Source organism: Vulpes vulpes, chromosome 1, assembly GCF_048418805.1.
Source record: "Vulpes vulpes isolate BD-2025 chromosome 1, VulVul3, whole genome shotgun sequence".
NCBI classification, from domain to species: domain Eukaryota; kingdom Metazoa; phylum Chordata; class Mammalia; order Carnivora; family Canidae; genus Vulpes; species Vulpes vulpes.
In genome coordinates, this window is record NC_132780.1 from 114215295 (window position 1) to 114239712 (window position 24418).

At 34.9% G+C, this 24418-nt stretch overlaps 1 protein-coding gene across 1 annotated transcript in view; it reads right to left on the bottom strand.

Moving 5' to 3' along the window:
• Positions 1 to 4363: 4363 nt before the first annotated feature.
• The window catches only part of SLC9C1 (solute carrier family 9 member C1), a 72205-nt gene continuing 52150 nt past the window's right edge, over positions 4364 to 24418 (bottom strand). The window contains exons 16-26 of the mRNA XM_025990572.2: positions 24160 to 24345; positions 21999 to 22148; positions 20562 to 20613; positions 19182 to 19330; positions 15336 to 15461; positions 14136 to 14234; positions 13465 to 13632; positions 9213 to 9344; positions 8894 to 9079; positions 7520 to 7637; positions 4364 to 4389 (exon numbers count right to left, since the gene is read on the bottom strand). Coding sequence (XP_025846357.2) covers positions 4364 to 4389; positions 7520 to 7637; positions 8894 to 9079; positions 9213 to 9344; positions 13465 to 13632; positions 14136 to 14234; positions 15336 to 15461; positions 19182 to 19330; positions 20562 to 20613; positions 21999 to 22148; positions 24160 to 24345 — 1392 coding nt within the window. The remainder of the gene's footprint in view (positions 4390 to 7519; positions 7638 to 8893; positions 9080 to 9212; positions 9345 to 13464; positions 13633 to 14135; positions 14235 to 15335; positions 15462 to 19181; positions 19331 to 20561; positions 20614 to 21998; positions 22149 to 24159; positions 24346 to 24418) is intronic.

Here is a 24418-nt window from a genome sequence, read left to right on the forward strand (position 1 = left end):
CACCAGCTCATTCATTCTGCTGAGGTGGAGTAGCTTATCAGATTGATGAATTTGGAAGCAGAATCTGGACATTCTTTGTACAGCCCTTCCTTCCTGGTTTCTTTTGAGAGTAAATTTGACTTTATAAATCTGGCATGGTTGTTCTCCGCTAAGGCAGTAAGTAATGATAAATGCCTAGGATGGTCAGTACATCCAATTCTGGGGGTCAGAAGGCAATCCTGTTCCTTATGTCAGTTCAGTCACTAATAAAGGCTTGTGCATGAGTGTGTGTGTGCGTGCGTGTGTGTGTGTGTGGTTTAGTCTCTACCTTCTTTAATCCTTTGTTTTTTTTTTTAAATTCTAAATTTTTTTTTAAATTTTATTTATTTATGATAGGCACACAGTGAGAGAGAGAGAGAGGCAGAGACATAGGCAGAGGGAGAAGCAGGCTCCATGCACCGGGAGCCCGACGTGGGATTCGATCCCGGGTCTCCGGGATCGCGCCCTGGGCCAAAGGCAGGCGCCAAACCACTGCGCCACCCAGGGATCCCTTTAATCCTTTGTTTTAATTTTCATTTGGTTCACCACACTCAGGAGAAAAAGGGTACTCCTTAACAGGGTTCCCTCAAACACTAATACAGTTGCTAGTCACTTATCACTGGAATCAAAAACTGATTGAGTTCAGTTTTGGGCAGAAGTGATAATAGTTTGACTTGACTTTCCCAACAGAAACAAACCAAATTGTCTTCTCTGCAAGAACTTTTTGGGAATGGAGTCTTTACACCTGGCTTCTGAAAATCTGCCTACTACCAGTTGTAGAAGACAAACTTAAGGATTCAGATTTCCAACCCCTGGTGGAAGCATGGTCCTGAAGACATATATTTAAAATTCTATTAATTCTTCGGGTATTTCTTCAGGACTTAACACACTAGAGAGTCATATGGTATAATAGCTAAATACAGGCTTGTTTTTAAATCTCTACTCTGCTTATTACTAGCTGTGAGATTTTTAGCAAATTACACTAATTCTTTCAGTTTACACATTTGTAAATTGGAAATAAAAGTACCTGTCTTATATGCTTATTGTGGAGATTAAATAAGTTCACAAGTGTATAGTGCTTGTTAGACACCTAGCATGTAGAAAGCGTGCACTAACTATTAACTGGTTAAGGCTTTTTTTTTTTAAGATTTATTTATTTATTTATTTATTTATTTATGAGAGAGAGAAGAGAAAAGTCTCAAGCAGACTCCCTGCTGAGTGCAGACCCCAATGTAGGGCTCGATCCCATAATCATAAAATCATGACCTGAGCTGAAATCAAGAGTTGGATGCTGAACCGAAGGAGCCACCTAGATGCCCCTAGTTAAGAATATTTTTAAAAATGATGTGCCAGGGGCACTTGAGTGGCTCAGCCATTTGAGCATCTGACTTTTGATTTCAGCTCAGGTCATGATCTCAGGGTTGTGAGATCAAGACCCACGTTGGGCTCTGTGCTGGGTATGGAGCTTCTTGGGATTCTCTCTCTCTCTCAAAAAAAAAAAAAAATTAAATGATGGGCCAGACATCGGGCTTATTTTTTAATGAGATGATGAATGAAATGGACACTGAAAGTTTCAGTTTGGACTGAGTTACACTGTTTAGGTGTAAATCGGTTTCCATTCTTTACTATTTTAATTCACTGAGCACTTCCAAGATGAGTGAAGTACAATGAATGACAAAAATAAATACGTGGACTAAGATCAACATTTAAACTACATTTTAATAGCAGTTTGGTTTTCACAAAATGAATCGAACCATTTTTGCTTTAAGAGCATTATGCAAATGACTCCAGGTGGTTCTAAAACTAAACCTTACTCTATGATTTTTGAGATGTTTTAGATATTTAAAATAAAAGCTATTTTAAATCAAGAAAATGTTCCAAGAAACATATTTTAGATGGAATGGTCGGAAGGTTCAAACACCTTTTCTTGTGGCACCAGGATCATCCATACAGGATCTAGCTTGAAGTTGCTCCCTTTTGATGCAGGGAAATGTGTTCGAAACACAGGAGGCGTCTCGTGACAGCAGTGCCCATACGTGTGTCAGTCTTCAAAACAGTGTTGTCAACCATTCCTAACAGAAGTAGGGAGGGGGGAAAAAGAAACAAATGCAAACAGAGCTTTGGAATCTTTCAAAATTGACTTACAACCCCAAACAGGATGTCCTAGAGGGTCAGTTTCACTCCCACAGGAAATAACCTCCTGGTCTTTATTGCTGAGGCTGAGGAAGGACGCTGGGTGGGAGAATGTGAGTCACTTAGCATTCACAAAGTGGTGGTGGCCGGATTTAAACTGCCAGTCAGAGTCTGAGAAGCCCCCGGGGTTCTGCTGAATGAGACAGGGGTAGTTCATGGACTGGGTCTCAGCACTGACTGTTCCCACTCCTTTTCACCGCACTGGGATGGCTGAGTATTAAGAGGGGCAGAAAGGAACAGACAACTTCCAGACAATTTATATTTGAATAATGCGTAGGAATTTTACAATCATATTTTTCATTACAAGAGCAATAAAACAACATGAGAGGTGAACACACCACACTTGTCCCTTCTTTTACTTACCTTTCTAACACCTGATTGAATCATTTGGGTTTATCTTTTTCGGTCTCTCTCTCTTTTTTTAAGATTTTATTTATTTGAGAGAGAAGAGAGAGAACATGAACTAGAGAGCATGAGAGAGGGGAGGGGTAGAGAGAGAGAAGGAGGCAGGCTCCCTACTGGGCAGGTAGTTGGACATGGGGCTCGATCCCAGGACCCTGGGATCATGACCTGAGTCAAAAGCAGAAGTTTAATTCGCTGAGTCATCCAGGTGCTCATGACCTCTTTTCATGTTAAGAAAATTGTATGTGCAGTTTTGCCTTTCTTTTTATATTTTACATTGGACTATACAACCAATTGTTTTAATGGTTGTATGGTATTTCCTCTAACAGATGGTCTGTAGTGAAATTATAAACTTTCTTACTATTGAACATTTGGACTCCTTTTAATGTTTTTTGCCACTAGAAATAGTGGTGCACTGGATAGTTTGTACAGATGTCTACTTTATTACTTTGGATTACTCTTTTTGGATTGGTTTCCAGAAGCAAATTCATGGAATCAAAGTAGATGAGCATTTTTATGACTTTTGTTTCAAATTCCTTTTGCTCATCCAGCAGCAAAATATAAGAAAACAAGTATCACTCTAGTTTCATCTATTTCAAAGGAAGTAGATGTTACCGTGGAATAAAATTGTTAATTTTAAGGAGCCTATGTTAATACTTCATTGTTGTTTAATTTGGCACTTTTCTTTTCCCCATATTCTGGTATTGTCTTTTTCCTGAATTGGCTGTTCTTAAATTTGCCTACTGGAGTCATGGCATTTTCCTTATCATTTTGTATACATTTTTTTTCCCATGTGAAGATATTGGTCGTATTACGAGTAATTCTTATAAACACTTATTCATAGTGTATTGTTAGCCTTTAAATCTATTTTTAAATATGATCATTGTCATAGGAAGTAGCACACAAGAGTTAACATTTTTAAAACAGAGGTACAAAGACTTACTGGACGATTATCTTTTAGTCCAGTCGTAGCTTTATGTAACCTAGAGTCATAAAACACACATCCCCCCACATCCACATCCACACCCACACGCACTTCCTCCTTGACGCTACATTTTGAGCAACGAACAGCCAGACTGGTCTACTCATTGTTTCCCAAAGTCTTTCTCTTTTGTGTCCCCTATTCCAAACATCCTCTTCCCTCCTCCATAAAGGCTTTGTTTATATTCAACTGCAGTTGTTTCTGTTTTGAATTCCTGTAGCTTCAGTTGGCACTATCCACAGTGTATCTCGTATTGCTATTTAACTGCAGTTAAATAGCCCTCTGATCTGTTTTACCTCCTTAACTAGAACAGAAACTCTTGACAATTGAAGTCATCGCTTATTACCTACTTATATCTTTATTACTTGTTTATATCTTGCACAGTATATGGCAGCCTGAAAAATGACCATGCTGCATGTGAGATTAAGTAGCAAAATATATAGAGGAAACCGTGAGTCTATAAGGCTTTCAGAAATCTAAATAAAGGAATGTTATTTTAGAGTTAATTTTCCAAAGTGGAATTTAGAAATAGCGTCTTTAGAAGAATCAACTGTTAGTGGTGAGTGATCATTTTGCACGTAATAAATAGTGGTACGTGGTATCCTTCACACTGTCACACGAAAGGGCACATGCACTTCTGGCTTCAGCCTGTATCTCCAGGGACAGGTGTGATCCAGATCATGTTGAGCAAACTAAGGCAGCTTACCAGATTTTCATTTAGTTTTATTCTAGGTAACTGAATAGAAGTCCATTTCCTCCTTGATACTATCAAGTAACCCACTGGGCTGTTGAATCTAGAAATTGAGACAGGAGATAGGAGTCAAATTTGCAGACTATTAATAAAGGTTAGATTTATAAAGCAGGGCAGATATATAAATCTGGTCTGTGGAGCAGGGGACTGAGGACCAGGACTTCTGGCAATGGCAGTGCTGTATGCTCCATTCTGGGTATCGGAACAGTTTATAAGGAGCTGCTGGATGTTGTCATGGGCCTTTTTACTATGTGATGGTAAAGCCACAGTTCTGGTGGGGGAGGCAGTAGGAGGAGGGGTTGGGAGAGCATGAAGGGAGCTGGCCCAGAAACAGAGGCAGGATCTAACATCAAGGACAAAAAACATTTACTAAATAACACAATTTGACAATTGCCTTTATAAGACTCACTAGCTGTTGTTTCTACCATTTAAAGAATTATCTCTTACTTCCACACTACTTTCTCTATATTAACAAGCTCATGCAATCAGGTTTTGTTTTTTTTTAATTATGAAAAAGCAGCACTTTGGGGAAATAGGTAGAGGGAGACCATTAGCTTCCCTGCATCCTCATTCTACAAAATAAGCTATTATGCTGAATCCTACAAGCTTGGCAGCCAGCCCAGGCTAAGGAGAAAGACAAACTATTCTAGAGGACTCTAGGAGCCATCTAATATTTTATCTTAAGTGTTTTCCTCATCTTCTTCCTTTTTTAAAATTATAAGTTCCCTTTCCTACTTCCTAGTCTTCAGCAGCAATCGTGTTTGGGAGATTTAGAGGAGGTACCTGTATCCATATTTTTTAGAAAATTAGTATCTGGAGAGCACAAGAAGTTTGGAGAAGTAGTTTTCAGTGTGATTAAGGGGTTAGCAGAGAAAAATAGAAATTATTTGTTTGGATTGCTTGTTATGTGCCAAACACTATGCAGCATACTTTCCATTTCTTTAATCTGCACAGCAGCACTGTACAAAGTACATATGGTCACTGTCTCTGTTTTATAGATGCTGAAAGTGATGCTTAAACAGGTTAAGAAATCTGTCCAAGGTGACATGGCTAAGAAGCGATGGAACCAGGGAGCAAACCTGGAGTCTCATGCCAGAGCCCATACTCTCAGCCCCTATGTTATTGGGTCAGTAGTTCCAGGCAACCAGCAGCCACTAGGGAAGGTTTGAAGAAAAGCTTCCCCAGAAAGACTCCAAAGTATTTAGGGAGGGTGTGAATTTCTTGCTTTCATGCTGGACAGGAACTGTGTATTTTAAAAAAGTGTTGGCCTCTTGAAGACCGGACAGACATGAGAAAAACATCTTCAACTTCCACCACAGAACATACATCCTTTCACTCAACGTATGCTTGTGAGGAGAGGTTCAGGGGGAGAAGGCACATGTGTCTCCAAGTTTTATGCCTAGGGCTAATGGAGCAAATGGACTTGGTGTAAAATATATTTTTAACAACCAAATACACAATTTTCTGGTTTGTGTATTTGTAGCAGATCTCTCTCAGAGTCTGGGTATTATAATCAGCGTCTCCTAGAATAATGCAACCAGTTTGGCACCAAGTAGAATTAAAAACATATTCCCTACGTCATCTGGAATTCCCCAGGATTCAGTCTACAGGCAACCTGGCGTAGATGCTGTGAGGTGCTGCCATTGTATTTCTCTGTGGCCCACTTTCATTTCCAGCGCCCTACAGCGTTTCATAACTTGGGATATTGCTGCAAAGTTGGCCTAGGGTTTTGAAGAGCCCAAGATCCCTAAGTGACCTAACCAAGTTCATTGTGGACTGTGAAATTAACCAATGTTTATGGGATTTTCTGGATAACTTTGGTGAGTTTGGGGCAGATTAGATTAGCACCTTCATTATGGAGCTCCTGTTTTGTGACAGGTATTGTGGTTAGTTGAGCAAACTGCCTTCAAGTTGGAAGATCCCACATGGATAGTTGACGTGGCCATGAAGTCTTCAGACCAGTCAAAATTTCAGCCCAAGGCAGAGAAGTGGTAGTGGCTCACGTACATGACAACCCTAGCTACTCCAATAGTGTGTGGTGGCTAATGTGATTTAAAACAAATATTCTGGGATCTTCTGAACTTTGCTTTTCTTTATCATTTATCTAATATTTACCTAAAAATATAAATTCAATTTCCACTGTACCCTGGACTAAGAAATTTACAAACTGATTAGCAGGTAAACTCTTTCAGATTAAGAAAAATACATTGATAATTTCCATAAATACCAGACTCTCTTTTCTCCAAAATAAAACTTTTAAAAAGACTGCTTTAAATTTACCTCAATATTGGTCTCAAATTGAAGGCCTTCTTTATACAGTCTGGTTGTAGCTGGTTCAAGAAAGACTGTGTTAGTATAAACAATGGAACAAACGACCATTCTTATCAGTTCACCTATCACATTAGGCCAGATTCAAATCATTCACACCTGGGCCTGTGATCTGAAATTGGTGGTAATCTCAATTGGTGGGAAGAAGGGTCACATTAAAAAAAAAAAAAGGCTTAAAAAGCCTTTTATTATAAAGATTATGTAAAAAATGTGCAGGAATTTTGGAAAGAGAGAAAAAATAATCTATTGTCCCATGATTCCAAATACATTTATGTTAAGCCGTGTTGAGAATGAATGCCAGGCCCATGGGTAATTGGAACAGACAGTGTAACAGTATTTTCATTATTACTGTTGTATAAAATATTTTAATTGGGGAAGAACTAAAAATTCCCTCATTGGGGGTATCTGGGTGGCTCAGTAGACTAAGTTTTCAAATCGTGGTTTTGGCCCAGGTCATGATCTCAGGGTCATGAGATCGTACCCTGAGTTGGGCTCCACGCTCAGCTGGGAGTCTGCTTGATATTCTCTCTTCCTCTCCCCCAACCCCTCTCTCCACACCACCCCGGCTCTCTCTCTAAAATAAATAAATAAAATCTTTTAAAAATAAAAACTTACTCATTAACCTTTTCCCATAGTATTTTGGTAATTATGCATATTTATCCTTATAGATGAAAAATAGAGTGAACACGGATCTTCTCAGTCTGAATTCACACATCAGATATCAAATATGGCAATTAAAATGATTTCCGAATACTCTAGGTAGAATGCATTCAGTAGTTTCCAAATACATATATGTCTATTTTATAACTGGAAAGTTCTCAATTACTCAAAGAAATCTAACTTACATGTTGGAAGAGACGCTTTACGTGAAGGTATATATTTTCTAGTGTTCCATCTGAAGTTTTTCAGATCAACTGAAGTTTGAACAATCATTACCTTTGTAAAATCTTCAGTGCCTTGTACCTGAAGTTCAATAGAATATAAGTTAATTCCTGAGTACTTACCATACAATTACGTGTTTCTCTGGTAAGCTAGTATCTCAGGACCTCTCTAAATATCTGGGATGAAAGGTAAACGTGTCTATATCAGATATGTTTGTTTTTGATATGCTTTGAATCACATGAGTACCCAGATCTACAATAGACAGGGCTGTCTGCCCGAGAAAGTAGACAGAGTTGCGTAGGTTTTAGGCTGCCTTGAGAACCTCTGGCTTGGCCATCTAAACTCCCAATCAGCACCCACAGCACAGCTCTGTTATTATGTATTCAAGAATAGAAGTACGCAGCACCATAGTTCAGAGTAATGTCTCACTTCCTCCCAGTGGGTGTATCACATTGGTGCTGGAGGCGTCCACTCAGAAATTTTTTCTTGTGATCCTTTCCCACCTTAGGATTCCTCTTACCCCCACCTCACGTTCTTCTTGTGTCCCAAATCTACCTCATAAATACTTCTATCATAGCTGTACACGTTTCATTAATATGTTTACATATTTTTCTTTTCACTTGGTTGAGAGATCATATGAGGGCAAGTTGCAAATCTCACTTGTCTTGGTCACTCTAGCATCTAGCACTGTTGCTGCCATCTATTAATTACTTTAAAAATATATGTCTAATTCGATCAACTCTAGGTCCCTCTTTCAATGTACTTTCTGTAGCTGTATTTTGTATGTCACCTGATTTCTCCTGCCATGTGCCTCTCTTTTTCTACCCCAACACACACACGTACACACACAGGGTTTGCCTTCTTTCCTTCTTCATACGCAGAGCTTCTCATTTTGAGGGCCAGGAAAACTCAGTAGCCTAAATGTGGGAAGTATCTTTCAAAGTATCTGAGCAAATACCTCTGTTGCTCAGTTCAGCATGGGTTTGGCAGAAATTCTTCAGAGTACTGTTAAGACAGTCCAGAGAAAGTGGTTCTTCTGCAATGTTGTATATGAACTTGCTAGGCCCCCTTTTTCTATTTACAGCTGCACCAAAATCTAACTATGGCCAAAATGTACAGCTCGGCCTGCCTCATCGACATTGAATAGGAATATGTTGGTGTTTGGGCTACCCAGTGTCAAGGCAATCTGTGAACTGGGTGTGTGTGGTGTTTGTGCTTATGGAGTGGTAGGGGAAAGGCGGGAGATGGGAAGGTGGAAAGTGACAATTTTTCTAATGTTCATACATTGTCAGACATATGGCGGATTGACTGGAAGGTATGAATCAACATTTCTTTACCTGATAGCATGTTATAGGAATTAAAGAAGGTGCCTTATAAGTTTTCCGTAACTGACAATCTTCTACAGCTCCATGGATGAGGATGACATAAATCACAGTTTCATCATAGATACCAGTTTTGATGTTCTTTGGTATATCTTTTACAGACACATTACAGAGTTTTAATTGCATCTTGTAGTTCCAATCCTACAAGGAAAGCACAATTTCGTAGTCTACTGTTGATAAAATTTAATATAAATTCCTAAATAGTTCATTAATAACCATATTTTAATACAATTCCATTCAGAGCGAAGAATGAGCTTATATAAACACCTCTTACCTCATAAGATAGATGTCCCCTGATTTTTTTGGCAGTAATAGAAAGTCCAAGTTTTAGCCACATTTTATATTCAATGTGAGGACTACATTGTTCAAAAGCTTCATACAAGTAATTTTTAGGAATAAAACATGTCTGAAAAAAGGAAAATCTAAATTTAATATCTCATTCTGCATACCCATAGTCTAAGGAGATAAGGTTTTTCTCATTTACATTAAAGCTAAGAATTTAAATTATTTAAGAATCATGTTGCTGCCTGGAGACTTACTAAAATGTGTATAGTAATAAATATTTGTGTAATCTTATCATAAATTATTAAAAGGCCACATGCTCCAATGAGATGTTATTATTCTTATAGATTCTAAAAAAGTAGAAAATAAGGTATCGAAAATCATTTAAACTTTTAAACTAAAGATATAAATATTTCTAAAAATACATTATTTTGGGGTGCCTGGATGGCTCAGGTGTTTAAGTGTCTGCCTTCAGCTCAGGTCATGATTCCAGGGTCCTGGGATTGAGCCCAGCTTTGAGCTCCCTGCCAAGCTTCTCCCTCTCCCACCCCCTGCTTGTATGCACTCTCCACGTGTTACTCAAATAAATAGAATCTTTAATAAAAATAAAAACACGTAATTTTAGGGGAGCAAACTTTTTAGATAACAATAAAATGCCAGTGCTAATGAGCAGACTATTGGCTATCAGGAATAAGCTGCTGCGAATATACAAGATGTTGTGTATGTTGGTTTTTATTTCTTATGGGTAAGGATGTATGAGTGTGATTGCTGGGTAATAGGTAAGTGTGTGTTTAATTTTATAAGAAAACTGTCAATCTGATTTTGGAAGGGGTTGTAACATTTTAGACTCTCATCAGCCATGATGGACATTTCAGTTGCTTCACATCCTTGCCATTACCTGCTGCTCATTATTTTTATGTTTAGCCAACACAGTAGGTGTGTGGTGATACCTCATCATGATTTTAATTTGCATTTCTCTGAGAGCTAATGATATCAAGAATCTTCTTTATGTGCTTATCGCCCACTTGTATATTCTTTTGTGAAAGGTTTGTTCACATCCTTTGCCCAGTTTTTAATTCAGTGATTTGTCTTCTATTCTTTATAGGTTCCATTGTCAAGTAATTCTTCAGATCAAGCTATTGTGAAAAGCTCCCCACAGACTGTGGGTTGCTTTTTTCCATATTCTTCATGGTGTCTTTTTTAAAAAGCAGCATATTTTAATTTCAGTGGCATTCAATTTATCAATATTTTGTTTCATGGTTAGTGCTTTTTACGTCCTGGCTTAGAAATCTTTGCCTATCTCACGATCTGTGTTTCCTTTTCAAATTTTTATAGCTCTGATTTTTATGTTTAGGTCTATCATCATTCCAACTCAATTTTTGTGCGTAATGTAGGAAGCTGAGGCTCATAACTTCCTTATAGGTATTTGGGATTTTCGGGATCAATTGTTGAAAATACCATTATTGTTAAAGATCAACTGATTGTGTATATATGAATCTATTTCTGGATTCTCTTCCCTGTTCCACTGATCTATATTATGTTCAGATAATAACATTTGGTGCTGATTATAATAAATGATAATAATAATAAAAAAAATAAATGATAATAATTTATTTTTAAAAAATTATATATTATATATTTTATGTATATAAATTATATATGTTATATATAATTTATTCTTTTAAAAATTTTAATTCCAGTGTAGTTAACACACAATGTTATATTGATTTTAGGTGTACAGTATAGTGATTCTGCTTACCCATCACCCTTCTCTCTGTTATTTTCATATTTTCACTCTGCATGTATTATAACCCCCTTACAATGTTATTTTTATTTTTGCTTTAAATAGTTCTATTTTAAGAAAACTGCAAGAAGAAAAAACCTAGTTATTTATATTTACTTACCGATTTACGTTTCTGGTGTTTTTCCTTACCTGGAGATCTGAATTTGTCCCCTCTAATGGCACTTACTACACCTTGAAGAATATTGTTTTGTATTTGTTGTAGTGCAGGTCTGAGAAGGAAGAATTGCCTCAGCTTTCATTTATCCAATTTTTATTCTTTTCCACAATTTAAGATGTTGTTCTATTATTGTTCTCTCATCTTCATTGTTTCCAATAAGAAGTCAGTGATTATTCTTTTATGTTCCCCCAAATACATTTTCTTTTTATTCTGACTACTTTCTAGACTTTCTCTGTTTTTCAGCACACACGTGTGTGTGTGTGGTGCATGCATTTGTTTGTCCTGTTTGAGTTTCTTTTTTTTTTTTTTTCCTGTTTGAGTTTCTTTCTTAAAACTGTAAGTCAAGGCTTTTCATCAACTTGGGAACATTTTAGTAATCATTTAGAAAATATTTTTCCTTTCCATTCTTGTTCTCTTCTCCTACTGCAAACTGTATTATACACTATTGCATTGTTTAATGTTACACCATAGATCTCCAGAGTGTACATTAAAAAAAAAAATCATTGTTCTCTTTGTTTTTCAAACTATTATTTCTATCATTTGTCTTCCAGTTATTGGCTTTTTACTACCATCTCTAATCAGCTCTTTTTAGTTCTAAAATTTCCATTAAACTCTTTTTTATATTTTTACAATATACTGGTATTTATTATCTCTTTTCTCATTATGGTTATATTTTTCCCTGAGTTCTTTGAATATATTCTTTTTTTTTTTTTTTTTAAGATTTTACTTATTTATTCGTGAGAGACACAGAGAGAGAGAGAGAGAGAGAGAGGCAGAGACACAGGCAGAGAGACAAGCAGGCTCTACACAGGGAGCCCAACGTGGGACTAGATTCCAGGGCTCCAGGATCACGCCCTGGGCTGAAGGCGGCGCTAAACCGCTGAGCCACCCGGGCTGCCCTGAATGTATTCTTAATGCCTCTTTAGTGTCTTTGCCTCATCCATATTTTGGGCCATCTCAATGTTGGTCTCTATTCATTGCCCCCTTTTTTCACACTATAGGTGACATTATGTTTCTTTGCTTGTTTAGTAATTCATGATTGGTGTTCTGTAACCAGAAACAGAAGGCTAAAGCATTTTTATGCAAATCCCAGGCATAATTTTAACTTGGAAATATTATAATATGCATCACTGAATAATAAAGACATAAAGTTTTCCCTTGCCTTCTTCCTTCTCCCCTCCCACTTTATATGTCATTAATTTGCTGGGAAAAAAAGAAAAAAGAAAAAACAGATTATTCATTCTGTGGATCTCTCATATTTTGGATTTACCGAGTTATTCCCTTCTGATGTCAATTAACCTGTTTCTCTCCCCTCTGCGTTTTCTATTAACTGGTTCGATAAATAGGCTTTTACTTTTTTCTTATTCAAGAGCACTTCATCATGGGTGGTACCAGTACTTCTGCTGCATCATAGCATGAGGTACATGATGCCCAGTTGTCCAACTTTTAGTGATTCTACAATTGTTTTTAGGTGGTGCCAGCCTGGTCCTTTCATTATAAAGTTTCCCATTAACATTGCACATAGTAGTTTTAGCATCAATTGATGGCTATTGCCTAGATCCATTACTTCATTTGAGATAGCAAAATAAAGATATTCTAATTCTCTCCTTCTGTATTTGTTAGCTGAAATTCTGTATAGAAGAATATTTTTTTCATCTTCTTTTCTTGAAAGAGTTTGTAGAGGGAAGGCAGGATAAATGTTGAATTCTTTCTATTTTTTAATCCATTTTTAGCGTAGTAAGTTGATATCCTGACATTATTAGAAATTAAACAACTTTTGGTATCATTAACAACTTACGGATTTTTATACATCATGGGGCTCAATTGTTTGCAGTTACTGTTCTTTTGAGTTCAAATTAAGCCAGTGGAAGCCCCTGTTGCTTTGGGAATTTTGTCCTCATTGTGTCTAGGGAAATTTCCATCCACTCTGTTCAACTTTTTGATTAAAGATACTAGTTCTCTGACATTTTCCTTCATCACCTCTCAAATTATGGTATTAATAGTTTAAATATGTCCTCTAATTTCTCCATGAGAGACCTCACTTAATCAGTTTTTCTGGTTAAATCTTTCTTTCAATTTGATAGGTTAACTTTTGCAAGCCATTTTGCCAAGACAGTATACTGGGTAAGTATAATTTGGTAACAAGTTATGTTCCTTTATTATTCCTATTTAAAAAAATTATCACTATACTGTAAACATATACTAAGTACAGAAATAACCTTAAATCTGATACCAGACATTTAATAAGATACAGCAGTAGGATATAAGGTGATGTTTTCTGACCTCCACTACAGTCTTGCAGGTAGCAGAACATGTCATGGGTGTATTAGTTAAGCAGTTTAGCTCTCCTATTATTTCCCCACTGATTAAAAAGTCTGTGTAATTCATCTGATAATCTTTCTCCTCTGACTCCATTTGGTCAATTCCAAAACTAGGTTTTGATCTTTGAAGCTGTTCAGGAACAATGAAAGGCAAAAGCATATGTCAGTTAATTACCAAAACTCTGTAATTATTTATTTTTCCTTTGATTTTAACAATGTTAATATGCAGATGTTGTTTTGAGGACACTTATTACTTGTACCTTTTGAAGTGAATTTATTAAATTAGCCAAAGTGTTCTTAGATACTGCAATCTTTCTGATTCCTTCTACTCAACCAACTTATACCCGCTTTAGAATGGCTAAATGCCCAATTCAGATAAACATAACATGAAAACAACTTATAATACCCCATCTTAAAGATGATCCCTTGGATGGTTTCTTGTTCTCTATGGGAAAGTAACACTTAAAAGGTGGTAGGTAATGTTAACCATTGTGTTTGAACAAGAAAATTAGATGGTAGCTGTTGTCCTAAAAGATGAACAATGCAGTTCTTAACATGAAAAACTATGAATTCTCAATTTTATAGAGTTTTTAACTAATGTTCACAAGGCATTTATGAATAATACGGACTTACCTTTACCATACCTGATATTATTACATAAATTCCTTTGGGCTCATCACCTTCTTCAAATATGTCATTTCCACAATCAAATGTTACAATTCTGGCTCTTTTCTTAAAAATATCACCAAATATAGAGATTGGTTGGGGATGTTGAAGTTTACATCTTATTAAAAGTTTTTACATTTTAAAATATTCAGTAAGATCTGACTTATTGTGTGAGTGATAAATTTGTAAGAGAAAATAAGAGGAAGAGAGAAAGGTGGATATTCATTGATTTTTGTAACTTCAGATGAGTATTTATACATGGATTAGAAAATAAATGATCTAGTATAGGAATAAGAATGTAATGGAAGGATAAAAATATTTCACCTGTATTAAAAATAATCAGAACAGATGCAAGCTAATGGCATATATACGTCTCATACATAGTTATGCTCTAAACAGCTGATGAAGTAAATTGGAAATTCAATCACTCAAAGTATTTTAAGCAGGTGGAAAAATGTAATTGGTCCTTTGGCACCATGTAGACATAGAAAAATAAAGTTAGCAGAACCAGTTAGACCTATTGTTTATTCCACAAACACTCTTTGAGCACCCTCTATGTAATATGCAAAGTGTTTGGGGCTGGGCATTCAAAAGATGGATGAGCTAAAGGATATAGTACAGAAGAGGGATGGAAAGGTAATTGTAATGTTATATACCTAATGCTATAATGAAACAGTATAATGGATACAATGGCGACACCTTTGGTCCTCCAAACTGTGTATGGACCACAGGATGGTCTTCTACTGGCAGAATGTTTGCCCCTAAAGCTGACTTTTCTGAATTACTTTGGTGGGGATGTTTCCAGAGAAGCAAGTCGAAAAAAAAGTAAAAACACAGGGTGTTTTAAGAGATACAAACAGCACCCCAAGAGGAAGGGAAATAGAATACAGTATAAAGGATTTGGGGCACCATGCAAGGTTGAGTATAGAGTATGAGGTATATGATGATATGATGAAAGGGCAACAGAAAATGAAGAGAAGATGGAAAAGTAGACAGGAGGCAGATTGGGGAAGAACTTTACATGTCATTTAAAGGGATTTTGATTTTATTCTGCAGACAGTAAAAGACATTTCGAGTTTTGAGCTGGAGAGTATCACAGTCTTCATTTAAAAAAACATAATTTGTTGGTACATTACAAACGGCATTACCAGAGAATAAAAATATTACCTGAATGAAGGTTATATATTCTTTGTCTTTATCTAGCCATGGAATATGGTAGAGTGCTTCCTTAACAGTAAGAGGCTTGATAACAGGTTGAAAATCAAGTATCTCTCTCTTTTTGGCCATTATTAACTAAAATCACACAATTTAAGAAAGAAGATGAACAAAACTGGTGTTCACAGAATGTTTATAAAAATATGGCTTTGTACTATTTCCTTTACTTGCTCTTCTGAGATTTTTCTTCTTCTATGGAAACATTCAACCTCTCCCCACTCACAACATTTTTCTCTTATCATCTTTCTGAAGTCATAGATTAAACTTTTAAAAGTAAACTTTTTTACTGAATTATAGCAGATAAACAAAAAGCACACAAATTATAAATGTCCTCTCAAAGAACACTGACAGTGTGAAAACCTCTGGGTAACAATCACCCCGATTAAGAAATAAAGCATTTACTGCACCTAAAATCCTCTCATATTCTCTTCTAGTCATTTCTTCTATTTAAAGATAACCTCTCTTCTATCGTCAGAGTTTAGCTTTGTTTGGGTCTGAGGTTTATCTGCATGGGATCAACGAGTATGAGCTTGTTTTTGTCTGGTTTCATTTGGTCAACATTATGTTTCTGAGATCCGTCTCTAATACTGCAGGGAGCAAAAGTTCAAACCCATCATTTTCATTGTCGAAGAGGATTATGTTGTAGAATATACCACAGTTCTGTCTATCATTAATCAACATTTGGGGCGCTCCAGTTTTGGCCTTTTGTAATACTGCTGTATTTGTTCGCTGTGAGTGTATGGTTCTGAAATCTAATTGCCTTGCATATGTGTACGTTCAAATTTAGTAGATTTTGCCTAACAATTTTCCAAAGTGATTGCATTAATTTACACTCTCACTCTGATGTACCCATTGTTCCACATCATTGCCTACGATTGGTATTGTCAGGTAAAAAAACCAATCAAGTATTCTGATGGTTGTGTATTGGTATTTCATTTGGCTTTAATTTGTGTTAAGCTTATGACAATGAAATTTGGTAACTTCTGTTATGTATTAGTCATTTGAATATCCTCTGTTATGAGGTGTCTACTCAAATCTTTTGTCCATTAAAAATGGGTTTTCTGTATTGTTCTTTTTGATTTATAAGAAAGTTTTTGGGGTTTTTTTGTAAGACATTTTTTTGGAGGGTAAGAGATTTTTATGTGTTCTAGACATAAGCCCTTTGTTGGATATATTTATTTTGAAAATATCCCTTACCTTTTTGTGGGTTGCCTTTTAATTCTCTTATTCTTTTATTTTATTTTATTTTATTTTTCTCTTATTCTTTTAATACAGAGAAGTTCTCACTGTTTATGTTATTTAAATCCAATTTTCTGTCCTGTTTAAGAAATCTTTACCTATGCCAATATCATAAAAATTATCTTCTGTTATCTTCTAGAAGCCTATTGTTTTACCTTTTACAGTTATGTACATCCATCTGAAATTGATTTTTTGTGTGTGGTATGAGATAAGAGTTCAGATTCAGGAGTGAAATAAGAACAGAAAAACACAAGAACTATTGAAACAAAGGTAAGACTTAAGTGGAGAGATACGCTAAAAGATTGACTCAATATTACAAAGATGTCAATACTCTTTAAATTGACATACAGGCTTGTTGGAATCCCAGTGGAAATTCCATTAGGCTATTCAATGGAAATTGACAAGCTGATTCTAGAATTTATTTGAAAATACAAAATGCCAAAACTTGTCAAAATACTCGTAAAGAAAAGAGCAAAAGATACATGCCATCAGAATGAAGATTTATTAAGTTTCAGTATAAAATGGTGCAATACACACTGAGAAAGGCTCAATGACAGATAAATAACACAATGAAACAAAAGAGTCCAGAAACTCATTCACACATACACAGTCATTTAATTCATGAAGTACTCCACTGCAGTACAATAGGGTAGGATAATCTTTTCTAGAAATTATTTTGGGTCAGTTGATCACCTATATAGGAAAAAAAAATGTTAACTTTAACCTACTATTGTTATGTAAGGCATTCTAAACAGCATTGTTTTTGTTAATTATTTCTATTTTCTACAGAGTCAACTTTTACCGTAATCAGGTAAATCAGTCTCGGTTTTTGAAACTGAAAATTCCTAGTCTGTTTAGCTGGAAATGAGCCCATCTCTTTCTACTTTTGTTTTTTGATAGTGCTGTGTTTAAAAGCATGGGCTCTGGAATCAGAATTTCTGCATTCAAATATTCTCTCCATATTGACTACTTGTCTGGCGTTGGGGCTTAGCCCTTCTGTTTTTCAGTTTTCTCTCTTACAAAGTAGGAACAGTAGTATCCAAATGTCAAGAATTATGAAAAATATAAAAATAATAAATAACTAAGGCTCCCTTTATCTTCCATTCTCCTTGCCACTCTCTCCTCCAGGTGAGGCCCGTGTTAAGAATTTCATATATTTTGTCTAGCTTTTTTTTTCAAAATAGTATATAGATACATATATATCCAGAAGTTAAAAAAATATATTACACTGGGGGCACCTGGCTGAGTCAGTCAGAAAAACATCTAAGTACTGATCTTGAGGTCATAGGTGTAGGAGATTACACCCCATGATGGGTGTAGAGATTAAATAAATAAACTTAAAAGTAACTAAGTTGATCATATTATATATAGTCTTACAAATTACTTTTTTCCTACTAAAAATGTATTGAGGTGAATTTTTTCACATTAATATATATGGATTTTTCATATTCTTATTAATTTCTATATGATGTTTATTTGCAAGGATTCATCACAATTTACATAAGCATTCCCCAGTTGATGAACTCATAGGTTGTTTCTAACATGTGTTTGAATACATATCTTTGTTTACTTTTGAATATCTGTGTATTTCAACATGTAGAATTTTTGGTTAAAAGGGTATGAATTTTTAAAGTTTTTATTTGCTAAATTGCCCTCCATAATGGTTGTGCCCACTTCCATTTAATTTGCTCTACTTAATCTACTTTCTTGCAGTGGCACCGTTCATTCTTCTTTTGTTCCTGACTTTAACGGGAATAATTATAAATGTTTTGACATCTAATACAATGTTTGTTTTAAATTTTTAATAGAAATTCTTTCTTCAGTTAAGGATGCTACTTCTATTAGCCTTGTAAGAATTTTTAAAATATTTTGAATAATAAATTTTGTCAAATTTTTTCTTCCTTTTTAATATTTTAATAAATCATTTAGCTATTTTGGGGGCTAAGACATTCTTAGACATAATATATTAAACTTCTAATAAACTACCAAATTCAGTTAGCTGTCATTATGTTTAAAAATTTTGCATATTTATTCACATGCATTATAGCTTTTCTTTTTTTTCTTATGCTATTCCCAAATTGGGGAATTAATTTTTACCTACAGAATTAGTTGAGACTATTTTTTTTAATATGTCATGGTACCTTTTAAATAACTTGGAGAAAGGAAATTTAAGTTAATTTTTATCCTATAGTTGAATGTTCTTATAAATCATGAGATTCTATGGGAAAAGTTGTTTCAGAACCCAGATAATTCCTAGAAAAATTCTGATACCTGTTGTAGCCTAGGATGAGAAATAGTTTCATCATATGGTTGGTTTGGGAGCAAAGCAAAGAAAGAGATGGTCCCTCACTATGGCAAGAAAGAGGAAGAGAAATTGAGTATTGGAGCTCAGGAAGGAAATGCTCTACCGTAGGTGTTTTATTTTTTAGACCGTTATTTTAGGTTAGATATTCATCTATCTCTGAGATGACCTATATTGGAAAATCAAAAGTGAATTTGAAGATCATGGATGACTATATATCAACTAAGTATATTTGCTTTAAAAACATGCTACCTTACCTTATTAATTTCAGAACTTTCATTTTTATGAATAATTCCTTTTAACTTAAAAACCTTGACAATTTCTCTAGCCAAATTGAGCATGACATTAATCTCCTCCTTTGTTTTCATAGTAATAGCGATTTCTGGGTGATCATACTCTAAGTAACCTGAAAAATAATATGTTCAGATAAACTAAGAACATTATTTAAATATTTCATGTGGGCAATAAGCTAATATTTCCACTCTCAATCCATAGAATACAACCCTCAACATAGAGAAATGTATTTTTCACTGATGAGGCCTCTGCAACCAATTGTAATTCACTGGTAGTTACAGAGTTCTGCTTGGCATTTTCTTGTCACCTGATACCTAAGCCCAGGAGGAAGGACAGACAGCCCTAGCCCTAGGATTAATAATTATACTGATACACCTGCATGGGACACTGAGAAGCTCTTCTAGGCTCTAGGTCTGAAGTTTATGTCCTACTCTCTATTCTGCTTGAATTAGGATTTTGGACTACAAACTGTGCGCTTAAATATGGCTTCTGATTAAGTCCTCTCATTCATTCTGGGTCATTGCCCGCCCAACATCCTGTGCATTGAGATGACTCATCCATCTATGCTTTTCTGCCTTCTTATCTGAATTCCTGAATGCTCATGAGAGTTGCATTCACTTAATCTCTATGTTTAGGCTTCTTGGTGATAGCTTCTTTTCTGGTTTGACAACTATCGCCATGCAAAATCTCTTAAGTCTTGTTTGGTTTTCAGGCTTACTGTGCCATTTTGCTGCCCACCACATGGTACCAAACTCCCTTCTTCACCTCACACATGAACGCATACTATAGGAATGTGTCTGTCACACTCCCAGGATTTATCCGTACTAGGAGCATGACATGACATGGCATGACTCAGAATAAGCTGATGTCATGTTTAGGCATAGAAGCTTCCAGCAGTCATATCAGAGATCTATGAAATTCTCCTGATTTCAACTTATAAAGCCTAAATCCTCAGATGCTAGTTCTGTGGTAAGTGAAGAGAAAAAATAACTTTTTCTTTGTATTGTTCAGGAAGGTATGTGTAACTTTGGTTTGGAAGAAAATAGATTTTAAAAGGTGATAATAGCATGTATAAACATGCAATGCTAATTTGTTTCCTTTAAAGGGAAATTAAAAGGTTTCCCTGAGGTATAAGGCAGGAAGAACAAGTGTGGAGAGGTAATATTACATTAAGCCCACCCAGCCAAAGATATGATCAATTCAATTGTTGAAATTATACACTTTATTATTAGTAATAAATAGGTTTCCTCAAACATCAGTTTAGTTATCAAAATAACTTCCTCTCTAAAGTAATGTTAAAAAGAGATGGTTGTGCTAAATCTTTAGAACAAGGGGTAACCTACCTAGCTCTTTCATAGCATTTCCTGTATTCTTCGTTATCCTCCTTAATAACACCTACAAAAGAAAAGAAGAGTTATCCCTACTGGAAAGTAAGCTGTTATACCTTTACATTTGCAACTGATGGATTTTTTACCTAACTTTAAAGAAAAAATATGATAGGGAGCTTTTCAGGGATTAGAATTGAATTTTGTGCAATAAATTTTATTTTGCTCCAGCAAGATTGGTGGAGAGAATAAAAAGTGGCATTACCAGGTTGACTTTGAGAAGCCTGAAGGCTTATTTTTTTTCTTAACGTAACTTGCTTTAGGATAGTATTGATTCTGAAAAATACAAGCATGGTAGATATTTTACTCTTAAACTTTTTAAAGCCTCCAAATTGGGGACAGAGAGAAAGTTTTTAATCTTAATGAAGTACAAAGTTTGAACAAACTGTATGTGATCAGAAACGGGGTATAACACTGGACAACATCTTAGAGATTCAGGTCCTTTTGTATTTTTTACTGTGTATTCTCAAACTCCAAAGCTAAATATCCTTTTCCAGGTTGGACAAGGTAGCAAAATTCAGGAAAACAGTTTTAAAATTACAGGTGGTAAAGAAAGGAAAATAGTGCTTTTTGTGTTCTACTATGTATCATATGTTCAATTTTCTCAACTACTGAGCTTTGGGCATATTTCTCAATTTTCTCAACTACTGAGCTTTGGGCATATTACATGGCATTCAGATGTTCTACAGTTACCTTGGAAGGTAAATATTTCACATAATTGACAAACTTGTGTGAGAACATGGTGTTATTTCGCCTGAGTCAAAAAAGTGAAAAATAAAATCTAGAACTTAGGCCCTAGAATCACTTTACTGTTTACTAGCCATATGACTGAGCATAATCATTCAACCTTTCTGTTTTTTTCTTTTTTTCCTTCTTTATCTGTGTAATGAAGGAATTCAACAAAGTTTCCTTCTAGATGAGTTATTCTTACTTTTTTCATTCACCAGATCCCCATCCTTTGCTTATTTTACTATTTACTGTGGGGAAATCAGGCAGGGAGAGAGGAAGGGAGCCTTTGAGAATTATGAGGAAACTCCATTTTCTTAACCCTGCCATCACGGTCTCATCCTCTGATATTTCTTGTTCAGATCCTGGAACTTACATCAGGAAGGAACTCATGGCCACTGCACATGTTTTGGAGAGCCTCCACAAGAAGCAAAAAGTGGGTTGTGAAAGCTTCTTCTTTTTTTTATTTTCTCCTACTATGGCACAGACATTTTGATAAGGAGGGTTTCGAGTCATACACATGTAGCCTAGTTTAAGTTTTTATAGTAGTTACTTAGCAAATTGAGTCAAAGACCATATCTACACATATAGACAGAGACATAATGGGTGGGGGCAACTGAGTGATTGGAGGAAAGCAACCCTTTCCCAAGTATTTAAAGTTTTTCTTACTTGTTTAACGTGCTTAGAAGTTGAAATCTGATCAATTATGGTCATTATGTCTTCTTCACCTTGGACATAACCCTTTAGTATAGCATACTGAAAGGATTGCTGGTGACTCATCTTTTGATCTATTATTTGCAGCAACTTTGGAGTTACGAGCTGAAAAAACATTACTATTTAATATAAATCATATATATTTAGTTAATTACATGTTTAGTTTAACTGAAGTAGATAATAATAAGAAATGACATGCTTTCAACAGTAACTATAGTAACCTGTCAAGGTTCTTATTTTATTCTTCAGATTTTATAACTTCATGACTAAAGTTATTTCCTTTTAATTAAGAATGTTGGGCACCTGTGTGAAGTTTGACTTTACTCTTTACTTATGTCCCTTAGAGAGAATTGGATGCTGCTTTTAAATGGTTTAAATTCTTGGGAAACTATGCAATTAATTTTCTGGGCTTAAGTCTTAAAATATCTATAAAGTACTGTCACTTTTACCTATGAAATCTCCTACTAACCTCACTAAAAGGTTTATTCAGGGGTTAGAACCCACCACAATTATACTTTTGTTTGACCCCAGCATTAAATTTCTATTGTTTCTTTGCTGAGGATTTAATTTTCCAGATTATCTGTTACCACTGTGCAGTCCCCTAACTTCAGAAGAGTTGACGGTTTCCCATGTTTTCCTATCTCTGTTCCACAATCTCCATACCCTGTCCTCCAACCAGCTGCCTGCCATCAATCTTCAAAGAGCTAGCTTAGGCTCATCCTTCAAGACTCAGTTTAAGTATCACCTAATAAAAGATGTCTTTTTAAAAAAAAATCTCATTAGCATTCTGTACATACTCTGTTTTTCACTTATCCAACAATAAAACATTGGAACATCTAGATGACTTGTCATTTTCCTTCTACAATGAGTTCTCTAGGGGTAGAGAGTGTATCTAATTCATCTTCGTATTCAAGGGCCTACATTTGACATAAGATTAAGGGTTCAGAGTTTCTTATATATATATATATAATATATATATTCAATACTTCAATATATTGATAATGTATAATATCAATTATCAATATATTCATGTATATATATGTGTATATACATATATACATATCATGTATATATATATATACATATACATGTATATATATATACATATATACATATCATGTATATATATATATATATATAAATTTTTCTTAGGTGTTTTACCAGTTTCTTCACTTAAAATATTTGATAGACCTTGTATACACTTCTATCAGAAACCATTAACTCGTCTTAACTAGTCACTGGAAAACACTTTGCTTGCCTTTTTCTCAGGTCAAATTGCCCACTAGTATTATTTACAGTCTCATTTAGTACTAAGATGAGAAAAGCTACTAGTTGCATACTTTTAGACCTAGTTCATTTATTCCATCTTGGTAACAAAACTATTTTTTAAGCATATGTAAGAAAGCTCTAAATGTACAGATTCTAATCTGTTAGTTTTATCTCTAGATGAACTGTGTCTTACTTAGGTTTGTATCCCTTTCAGGGCTTAAGTGTTTATGTATCTTGTTTGTGTATGAATAGACAGAGAGCCAGTGAGAGAGAGGGAGAGTATATCTGTTCCTTATATACACATCATATGCCCTGTGATGGAGTTTCATGTCATTGAAATACTCATAGAGAAAATAAATACTTGTTATAGAAAGATGTGTTAGACAATGTGTGATTTTTGATGTATAATTTTTTATTACTATGAATTTATATAACATGAAATGTGTATTTTTTATGTAAATGAATTTATACTATTTGATTTGTCACACGAATGGTTTACATGGTTGTTTTGTTGATTTCTAACTTTTATATGAGGTATCTATAAAAATAAACATTACTTTGGGATTAATTTATTCTTATATTAATGTGGAATTTTTATGTTCCTTCTATTCAAATAAAAATCTATGTTGAGTATTTCTATACTTTCATGTGCTAAATAAATTACAAATGTAATTTGGATATTCATAAAATAAAATAACATTAAATTTGTGAAAGGGTTATGAAGTTTAAAATATAAACATCATCCCAATAGAAAGTAGAAGTCATAAAACAACTAAGCTGATTTTAGTCCATATTTCAAGAAGCAGTCAGTGAAAATTTGAAATTGAAAGATTTAATAGTTCTTTACCTTCAAAATACGTAGTATGCGAAGAAATCGAACAATTTTTATAAAGACTACTGTTAGAATAAAATCAAAAGTGTAAGTAATGGAATTTGTCTCAATAAGAATTATATCTACGATGCCAACTAATGTAATCACTAACTCAAATACATTCCAGGCATGTAAAAAATATTCCTTCCTCATTGCAGCCATCTGTTGATTAAAAAAATTACATTATCTTGTTTGTTTTTGCTTTTACTGTACCATTTTCCGCAATAACTGAAAC